The 10921-nt window shown below is 38.3% G+C and overlaps 1 protein-coding gene across 1 annotated transcript in view; it reads left to right on the top strand.

Annotated features, from left to right (window-relative positions):
• Positions 1–2226: 2226 nt before the first annotated feature.
• rhcgb (Rh family, C glycoprotein b) overlaps positions 2227–10921 on the top strand; it is a 14927-nt gene continuing 6232 nt past the window's right edge. The window contains exons 1-4 of the mRNA XM_048159049.1: positions 2227–2818; positions 7682–7874; positions 8395–8545; positions 8859–9006. Coding sequence (XP_048015006.1) covers positions 2602–2818; positions 7682–7874; positions 8395–8545; positions 8859–9006 — 709 coding nt within the window. The 5' untranslated portion in view covers positions 2227–2601. The remainder of the gene's footprint in view (positions 2819–7681; positions 7875–8394; positions 8546–8858; positions 9007–10921) is intronic.

Here is a 10921-nt window from a genome sequence, read left to right as displayed (position 1 = left end):
AGGACTGACCAAGGCAGAGACGGAGGGACGAGGGAGCCTGGTAGAGCTGTAAGGACAGCGGCCCCAGGTGGAGCCAAGGGAAGGAGGAGCCAAGGCGGAGCCGGAGGGACAAGGGAGCCTGGTGGAGCCGTAAGGACGGCGGCCCCAGGTGGAGCCAAGGGAGGGAGGAGTCAAGGCGGAGCCAACTGGCCGACAAGCCCAGGTGGAGTAAAGGGGTTTGGTGGCTGGAGGTGGAGCCAGGGAATCCCCTTGTCAAGGCGGAGCTGGAGACCAGAAAACCAAAGGCAGATTGTAACACAGTTCATATATATGGGAACAAGGAGGCGGGAACCGGCAAACATTCAAACAATAATTTTTAATATAAAATAAACAAAGAACAAAACGAAAGTAATGCCGGCAGACCCTCACGGACGTCTGCCGGCCACACAAACATAACAAAACATAAAGTCCAGGCCTGGTCCTCTCTCGTCCTTTACCGTCGTCGCTCCTCCTTTTATGCTTCCGGAGCTCCTCTGTGAGAGACTCAAGGCCGGTGCGCCTCGCAGCTGAAGCTCGTTATCACTCGCGTCACCAGTCTCGCGCCGTTCCCTCACGGCTCTCGCCCGCCCTACTCATCACACAGATCTAAAAAACTAAACAGACTAGAATATAATCTTGACAGCTGTACAGAAAATTCCACAAATCAAAGAGTTGAAACAAGCAAAAAATGCTAAAGTTACCAAAAGATCTCTTTAGCTCCGCCCACTCCCTCAAAGCACCACAAATTAGGCAATCAAATCGGTTTCCCTACACTCTCAAAATATTTAAATATTTGAATATATGCATATTTTGCCATAATCTTAAAATATATTGTTTTATATATAGCCTATATAATCAATATTTTTAAATGAGTAGTTTATATTTCTCCATCATTTTTAATTCGATTATGCTGTTTGCAATGCTTCAAGGGATTGTAGTTCTTTCCCTCACTAAATCCGTCAAGTACATAGTGTTGTACCTTTATATTTTTGTCCGATTTTCAAAAACTTTCTTCAAATCAAAGTTGGCTTGGTTCTTAACTTAAAACATTTTAATGAAGACTATTTTGAAATCCCCATGGGAGAAATGAATGGACAAAATACTTTGGGAACCAATGCAGCTGAAAAAGTGAACAAACACTGTTGCACTCTATAACCTCTGCCATAGGAACCGATGAAACATGTCGTCCTATAGCCTTGCCCGTCCTCCTCCGAGTACTTCGGTGACATAATGCCAAATAGACTGTCAGAACAAATGGGACATTTGACAACCATCGTAAGTCCACAAGTACACATTAAGTGTGCTATTTGGGACAATGTCAAATACCCAATGGAGACAGGAAATGGTCCATTTAAACAGGATGTGTCCCTTTTCTAAAAATATTTTGAGCCTCAGGAATTACACCTTCACCATGTCAAAGTTCTCAATCTTCACAATTAAGTACAAGGGGAAACAGTGAAAATTAATGGTCTCATTCAGGCATACAAGCACAGATTCGGTCTGATCAATCATTAACAAAGTTCAGCCCACTGACGTCCAGAACGTCCACTGAGTCAATGCGTGGAAAAGAAAAGCTTACCAAGCTTAACTGTAACATACATGGACATTGCACAAATGCGTGTATTTAGGCTACCAATGAAAAAAATTGGTTAAAGTTTAAAAATGCTCCACAAATTAGGAATAATTGCCTCCTTTAGCAAATTAATTAAAATAAACTAAACTGGCTCCTCCTTGGCCAAATCCAGTTACAATGACAAGAATCCCCAAAAAAACAAACAAACAAACAAACAAACAAACAAACAAACAAAAAACGTTCAAATGTTCTCTATTTGCAAAGATTTTTGTCTGGGCAATTTGTTAATTTGTTAATGAAACAAAATCTGAGCATTGAGTTTATTTCGTAGGTATTCTTTCTCATAAACAAAAGGAAAAATAATTCAAGGTTATGTTATGATTTAAGTCAAACCAATCGAATAGTTATGAATCTAATAGTTGACTTATCAACTCAAACTTAGTTCTTACAACAGAACAATTAACAAAAAAGTCATGAATAAAATTATGCTTAATTTAAAACGTCATGTGACACGTAAGTGTATAGTATTTAATTGAATTCAGGAGGTAGTACACTAGCTGTTCATTTAGAACGTAGCCAAATAATTTCCCGCGTAAATGGCGACATCTTGTTAGCGTCTTTAAGGCATATGGCGTCAGACGTTCCGTGGCTGAAAAAATGCGGTTTGGCCTAACAGATTCACTCTAAATTCTAAAATTAAAAGTTTTACCATGAAATATCCTAATACACATATAACAACTGAACTGATTCCAAATATCCCAGCAACAAAACGTGCTTTAAAATCCAGTTGGCATCATCAACGTGTGTTCAAAAGCAACATGTGGCATGACTTGTAGCAATCAGTCATCCAGACGTTTCTCGCAAAGATTGTTTTCTTTTTCTAAAGAAGGGGGCCGAGAAATGGAGATACAGACACACCTCCGCGCTCCCGCTGCGTTTAAAAGTGACTCTAATGCGCGTCCACGTCTCTTAACAGCATCACCAGTCCTCTCAATGAATGATTTGCAGACATGGGGAACTGCGTTGCGAACATGTGCGACCGGCCAAAGAATACTAACATTAAATTCAGTTTACCTGCCGTCTGTTTCGTCTGGCAGTTGTCTATGATTATTCTTTTTGGGGTATTTATGCGGTATGATGAGGAGTCAGATACACACTGGGTTTACCATAGAAAAAACAGCAATATCACAAGTGATATTGAGAATGACTTCTACTTCAGATATCCAAGTAAGTGCATATTTTATTTTATTTTTTTTAATTATTGCCTATTTAAAATTAATTTATCATTTTATTTTCCTTATTACAATTTTGTTATATGTATTTAAACATCTAGGATATAGTATTAAACTGGTTTAATGTCATGGTCATATTATCAACAAATTCATCACCATTCATTGATTGTGATATTAATGTTTATCAGCTTTTCTCTTGCTTATACACTTGGAAACATGCATACCTCCTTATGCACATGGGACTGTGGTACTGAGGGAGGTAGAGGATTCATTTCACTATCCATTGTCGTCTTTTGATTCTTCGAAGGTGTGGTTGAATTTTTCAGTCATGTATAGATCTTCAGTCTTCTAGCCAGACTCTCCACTGTTCTCCAACTATCGACGTTTGAAGTGTTGGATGACAGGTGGCGTATGAACTCGGACACAAACTATTGTTTGCGGACCGATCGGATGTCATTGAACGAGTTTTGTCATGGTTGAGGTGTGACTGTCGCCGCAGAAGTCTGTTGGAGGAGTTCATCTTCTAGTAGTCCACTTGTGTTAGTTGTGATTGGGTGTAGTTTTGTATATACACAAAGAGTGATGATATGTAGCTCATTTGTTAGTGGTGTGAGATTTGACACCACTTAATGTGCCTTTAAACAAATGTATCACTCCTGCTATATCCGAATGAACTTGAGTTACTTGGCACAGAAAATGTTCTTTGTGTATAAATACAGTCCAGACATCTTGTAATTGATCCAGGCTGATGCTACTGTGGGAGTTCCAGTTGTTTTTTTGACAACGACCTGAAACTGAGTTTTGTGATGCAGGCATCTTTGGTTGAGAAGGATTTCAAGGTGAAGCTTCATGTCAGGTCAGAATGAAAGGGTAACCTTGCTAAAGAAGCAAAGTGTTGTCAGTTTCCAGAAGAGATTTCATGGTAACAGTGGCCAGCAGGCTCTTTTTTTCTCTCTGCAAATAAGGGCTTGTTCAGAAACCACAGCACTGTCTGTTGTCATTAGCAGTTTTTTTTTGTGGTGTCACCAGCATCTAGATGTCCTTGTGTGTACAGGGAGTGCAGAATTATTAGGCAAGTTGATTTTCTGATCATATTTTTTTCCCAAGCACATTTTACCAATTCCAATCCACATCAATCTTAATAACTACTATTAATATTGTTTTTAATCATTTATAAGTGATATATAATTGTTCATGAAGGCTGGAAATGAAAAATGCCTTATATTCAGGTGTGCAGAATTATTAGGCAAGTTTTCTTTTACAGGCAAAATGAGCCAAAAAAGAGATTTAACTCAGACTGAAAAGTCAAAAATTATTAAATACTCATGAGAAGGATGCAATACTAATGCAATACTAGAAATTGCAAAGTTAAAGCATGACCAAGGGACAGCAAAATGCTCATTGGGTCAGCGGGGTCAGACAAAAACAGGTGGAAAAGAAAAGACACGTTAACTGCAAAATAATTAAGAATTATGTGTGAAACCATCAGGAACCCTTTAGTCTCCAGCGCCACCATTTTCCAGAACTGCAACCTACCTGGAGTCTCCAGAAGTGCAAGGTGTCAGGATCTCAGAGACTTAGGTTAGCTAAAGAATCCTAAAAAATGACCCGCACTTGATAAGAATCACAAGCTGAAGTGTTATAAAATACATGAAGACTGGGTTTTTATAGGCCTTATAGACAGACAGATTGAGAGTGACTCCTGAAGGACCAGCACCACATCCTCTTGTACCACTGTTTGAAGAATTTATCTTCCAGAATCTGGCAGTAAGTTTTGGAAGATCATTTTTAGTCCATCTCTGCAAGACAGACATTTCAGGATAAGAAGTGAACTCAAACACCTTACTGCCAGATGCTGGTTAAATTCTTCAAACAGTGGTACAAGAGGATGTGGTGCTGGTCCATCAGGAGTCATTCTCAAGCTGTCTGTCTATAAGCCCTATTAAAACCCAGTCTTCATGTATTTTATAACACTTCAGCTTGTGATTCTTATCAAGTGCAGGTCATTTTTTAGGATTCTTTAGCTAACCTAAGTCTCTGAGATCCTAACACCTTGCACTTCTGGAGACTCCAGGTAGGTTGCAGCTCTGGAAAATGGTGGCGCTGGAGACTAAAGGGTTCCTGATGGTTTCACACTTAATTCTTCACCTTAATTCTTAATTATTTTGCAGTTAACATGTGTCTTTTCTTTTCCACTTGTTTTTGTATGACCCCGCTGACCCAATGAGCATTTTGCTGTCCCTTGGTCATGCTTTAACTTTGCAATTTCTAGTATTGCATTAGTATTGCGTCCTTCTCATGAGTATTTAATAATTTTTGACTTTTCAGTCTGAGTTAAATCTCTTTTTTGGCTCATTTTGCCTGTAAAAGAAAACTTGCCTAATAATTCTGCACACCTGAATATAAGGCATTTTTCATTTCCAGCCTTCATGAACAATTATATATCACTTATAAATGATTAAAAACAATATTAATAGTAGTTATTAAGATTGATGTGGATTGGAATTGGTAAAATGTGCTTGGGAAAAAAATATGATCAGAAAATCAACTTGCCTAATAATTCTGCACTCCCTGTATACTGTGGAAAACATCTCCACAATTACCTAGCCCTTTCCTGTTCTGAGAAACTGTGTTGTTAATTTTAATCTCTGCTACAATTTATTCAAATGTGCTTCTGCTTTGACCTCAGTTATTGTCACCAAAAGGCTCAGATTGCAGTTTGTGAATTGCTAAAACACATTTGTCCTTAGTCATATGAGGATGATGCAACTGGATTTTTTGTTGTAAATATACATTTTGTCTCAAACCTTTTGTCTTCCTATTGCCTATGGCAGGCAATATAGGGGAAAAAATGTTTTATAATTTTATGTTCACTGAATTTGGTTAATAGTACTATTTCATTCTGATTTCAAAAGACCGATGTAAAGTCTATAATAACTTAAATGTATAAAGTACTAAATAAAATTTGTTTATACTGTATTTTCCATAAATTATTTTATTGAGCAAGAATGCATTAAATTGATCAAAAGTAACAGTGAAGAGATTTACATTGTTGCACAAAAACAAAAATCAAAAAAATGCTGAATTTTTCAAATTTATATTTGTCAAATATATCCTAAAAAAATGTTGCGGTTTCCACAAAAATCAAGCAGCACAACTGTTTTCAACATTGTAGTAATAAGAAATGTTTCTTGAGCACTAAATCGGAATATTAGAATAATTCATGAAGGATCATGTTACACTGAAGACAAAAAAAAATCAGTTTTGTCCTCACAGGAATAAATTACATTTTAAAATGTAAAAAAAAAAAAAAAAAAAAAAAAAAAAAAAAATCTTAAATATAGTTTAATTAAAAAAAAAATACTGTATTTTTGAAAAAATAAATATAATCTTTGTCAGCATAAGAAACTTCTTTCAAAAACATTAAAAAAAATCTTACTGACACAAAATGTTTCAATGGTAGTTTACATAAGAATATACATTTTAGATGGATGGATAGATGTTGTATTCCTAACTCTTGTAAGTCGCTTTGGATAAAAGCGTCTGCCAAATGAATAAATGTAAACGTATAGAGTGTTTGGGAAAGTTACTTTTATCAGTAATGTTACAATATTGTGTAATTCCCTAAAGATGTAACTAATTGCGTTACTTTGTTACTTTTTACAGAAAGTAATGCGTTGCATTACTTTTGCATTCCTTTTTTCTCATCTGGGCTGGGCTTTATTGCTTGTATTTTTTTTTTTTTTTTTTCATAACAAAAAAATATATATTTTTGGAAAATGCAAGGTTCTTTCACACCAAAAGTGAAATGAATAAGCCTCAGGCTGAAGGAAATGCAAATTCATGCCTGTACAGCAGGGGGCACAGCTCTTGCTCTTCAGCAATAAAACCAAAAAAATGAAACGCATGTGATGTTTAATTAAAGTCATTTTTTCTTATTTGTATGGTTGAATCGGATCATTGAAGATCAGCGACAAAGACATTGGTTAATAAAGTGATTTTAAATACGGAGAGGAGAGGTCAGTAAATAAATGGGGAAAGAAGTAACTTGTGTTACTGATTAGAAAAAGTAATTTGGATATTTAGTTGTATGTTTAAAAGTAATGCGTTACTTTACTAGTTACTTGACAAAAGGAATCTGAATACATAACTTAAAGCGGAACTCGGTAAGATTTGCGAAGCTCCCCCTACAGGTTCCTTCAGTGAATCACACTGTCGTAAATACTCCAATACTACAACGACTACAACGCTCACCAGCGCAGTAGTTTTGCAAATACAGTACAAGAAATCTCGATGGAGGTGGGTAATTTTCGAAATTGTCTTATAAAGTCATAATATATACATTGTTTTTGAATTACCGTAAAGCATTTTGTCATTCTCGCGTGAACGTGAACGTGAGGCGAGATTGTTTCGGGTCGGTGCAGCTCAACTTGCAAGTGCTGTTTTCTGGCGTAGACGTACCAGAGGGGGTTAGTGCACGCCTCAAACACACCACTACAAGTCAATTAACCGTCGTAAGGACTTAAACTATTTATGAAGGTAAAAAAAGTTACTTAGTTCTGCTTTAACTAACTTTTAATGCATTGCCCCCAACACTGCCTGTATATTTTAGGAAGGGAACATCATATTTAGGGGTACTTGGCATAATTTTTTTTTTTAAAAAAGCTGTTCCAACAAAAAAAAAAAAAAAAAATCTTAATGGACCACCATCACCATAGACCAAATATTCAGATTATTTTTCAACCATTCTGGGGTTCTCCACCCTTGACAACTTCTCTTTCTATTTCGGCTGATTTCCAATGATTCTTGATATGATCTTGGTTGACTGAATTGGACTTTTTTTTTTCGTTTCCTGCAGGTTTTCAGGATGTTCATGTCATGATCTTCGTGGGTTTTGGGTTTCTCATGACCTTCCTGAAGCGCTATAGCTTTGGTGCTGTAGGATTCAACTTCCTGGTCGCAGCTTTTGGCATTCAGTGGGCTCTTCTGATGCAAGGCTGGTTCCATTCTCTGGACTACACTGATGGAAAAATCAAGATCGGGGTAGAACAGTACGTTTCTTCTCTTTTGTGAGCTATTACAGTTGCCAAAGGGGCCAAAAAAGTTTTATTTAAAACCAGATACATTTATACTGTCCAGCAATTAATACTGGTATCTGATTCTAGCTGATTTGTTTAAGGTTTTATTTAGAAAAGCAGCAGTTTTTGCATGTGAATCTAGCGTTGATAACACAATACAACTTTGCAGGTGTCACTTCCCTGTGGGAATGAAGGATTTGTTTTGCATTTAAACCGTAATTAGAAAAACAGCCTGACCAAACTGGAACGTGAATGATCCCAGTATGCAGATGCAGGCGTTTTATACTGTTTATTTTGTATCCAGCACTGTTTACTACTTTGTATGAAGGATATGAACCTAAAAAAAGGTAACACAACTAAAAAAATCAAAATTTTTAAGTGTGGTTTGTGTACTCTTCACACTGAATTTGACTGCTTCAAACATAATGCAAATTCAGGGCTGAAAAGAAAGGTAGAAATGTTTCGTTTAAGAGTTTGTTTCCTCTGTGTTCAGATTGATCAATGCAGATTTCTGTGTGGCGGGGTGTCTGATCGCCTACGGTGCCGTGTTAGGAAAGGTCAGTCCTGTGCAGCTGTTGGTGATGACGCTGTTCGGGGTCACGCTGTTCGCCGTTGAAGAGTACATCATCCTGAACCTCCTCCATGTGAGTCTGATCGCTGTCTATTAGTCAAAGTTAACCTGCACCTAAGATAATAATAAAATGTTTTAACATTTTTTTTTTTTTAATAATCTATATTATTTTATTATTTTACTTTTCAAACCCAGCAGGTAAAACTATATGGAATAGCATTCACAGTGTTTTATCTGCTAAAGGTTAACTCTGTCAGTATGTTTGTGTACACTAGCATGAACTGTTGATGAGATCAAAGCTAAGGGTCATTAAAAGTATCGAGTTCAGATGAAGGACACCAAATAACTTCATGCTAACCTTTGTTTATTGATTCAATCCCTGTTAGGCTAAAGATGCTGGCGGCTCCATGGTGATCCACACTTTTGGAGCTTATTATGGTCTGTCCATTTCATGGGTTTTGTATCGGCCTAATTTGGATAAAAGCAAACATATGAACGGGTCTGTCTACCACTCGGACGTGTTCGCCATGATTGGTAAGAGTCCATAAAGGGGTGATTTCACTTTTTTTTTAACTTTAGTTAGTGTGTAATGTTGATGTTTGAGAATAAACAACATCTGCAAAGTTGCGACGCTCAAAGTTCAATGCAAAGGGAGATATTTTCTTTTAAAGAATTTGCTGTTTAAGAACTACAACAAATGGCTGGTAGGGACTACAATGAGATTCTTCCTGGGTTAGTGACATCACAAACCCTAAAATTTACATAAACCCCGCCCCCTGGAACACACAACAAAGGGGGTGAGGCCATGTTGGGCTACTTTAGAGAAGAGGAAGAGTTGTAGTAGAGTGTTGTTACCATGCCGTCATTTTACGCCAGACTGCTTCGCAAATGAGGGTCAATTCAACGCTGGATTTGCACAAAAGATTAATTCATTCTAAAAGTTGTAACTTCTTCCTGAGTCTCTCCATCAGTGTCTGACTCCGGTTTGAACAATGTAAGGCTGAACACCGTTACTGACAATCCTCATTTTGGCTGTGTGAGATTCTCCTGCTTTGTTGTTGTTGAGCAACTGAACCGTGAGCTGTTAAAGCTCCTCATTTGCATTTAAAGGGACACACATAAAAATGGCGTGTTTTTGCTCAGACCCAAATAGAGGCAAATTTGACAAGCTATAATAAATGATCTGTGGGGTATTTTGAGCTGAAACTTCACAGACATTCTGGGGACACCAGAGACGTACAGTGGGTACGGAAAGTATTCAGACCCCCTTAAATTTTTCACTCTTTGTTATATTGCAGCCATTTGCTAAAATCATTTGTTCATTTTTTTCCCTCATTAATGTACACACAGCACCCCATATTGACAGAAAAACACAGAATTGTTGACATTTTTGCAGATTTATTAAAAAAGAAAAACTGAAATATCACATGGTCAGTATTTAGTAGAAGCACCCTTTTGATCTGATAGAGCCATGAGTCTTTTTGGGAAAGATGCAACAAGTTTTTCACACCTGGATTTTGGGGATCCTCTGCCATTCCTCCTTGCAGATCCTCTCCATTTCTGTCAGGTTGGATGGTAAACGTTGGTGGACAGCCATTTTTAGGTCTCTCCAGAGATGCTCAATTGGGTTTAAGTCAGGGCTCTGGCTGGGCCATTCAAGAACAGTCACGGAGTTGTTGTGAAGCCACTCCTTCGTTATTTTAGCTGTGTGCTTAGGGTCATTGTCTTGTTGGAAGGTAAACCTTCGGCCCAGTCTGAGGTCCTGAGCACTCTGGAGAAGGTTTTCGTCCAGGATATCCCTGTACTTGGCCGCATTCATCTTTCCCTCGATTGTCGTCCTGTCCCTGCAGCTGAAAAACACCCCCACAGCATGATGCTGCCACCACCATGCTTCACTGTTGGGACTGTATTGAACAGGTGATGAACAATGCCTGGTTTTCTCCACACATACCGCTTAGAATTAAGGCCAAAAAGTTCTATCTTGGTCTCATCAGACCAGAGAATGTTATTTCTCACCATCTTGGCAAACTCCATGCGGGCTTTCATGTGTCTTGCACTGAAGGAGAGGCTTCCGTCGGGCCACTCTGCCATAAAGCCCCGACTGGTGGAGGGCTGCAGTGATGGTTGACTTTCTACAACTTTCTCCCATCTCCCGACTGCATCTCTGGAGCTCAGCCACAGTGATCTTTGGGTTCTCCTTTACCTCTCTCACCAAGGCTCTTCTCCCCCGATAGCTCAGTTTGGCCAGACGGCCAGCTCTAGAAAGGGTTCAGGTCGTCCCAAACATCTTCCATTTAAGGATTATGGAGGCCACTGTGCTCAGAAGTGCAGCAGAATTTTTTTGTAACCTTGGCCTGATCTGTGCCTTGCCACAATTCTGTCTCTGAGCTCTTCAGGCAGTTCCTTTGACCTCATGATTCTCATTTGCTCTGACATGCACTGTGAGCTG

Source organism: Megalobrama amblycephala, linkage group LG15, assembly GCF_018812025.1.
Source record: "Megalobrama amblycephala isolate DHTTF-2021 linkage group LG15, ASM1881202v1, whole genome shotgun sequence".
Taxonomy (NCBI): domain Eukaryota; kingdom Metazoa; phylum Chordata; class Actinopteri; order Cypriniformes; family Xenocyprididae; genus Megalobrama; species Megalobrama amblycephala.
Note: the sequence above shows the minus strand (reverse complement) of the source record. Positions and strands in the feature narration are given on the sequence as shown.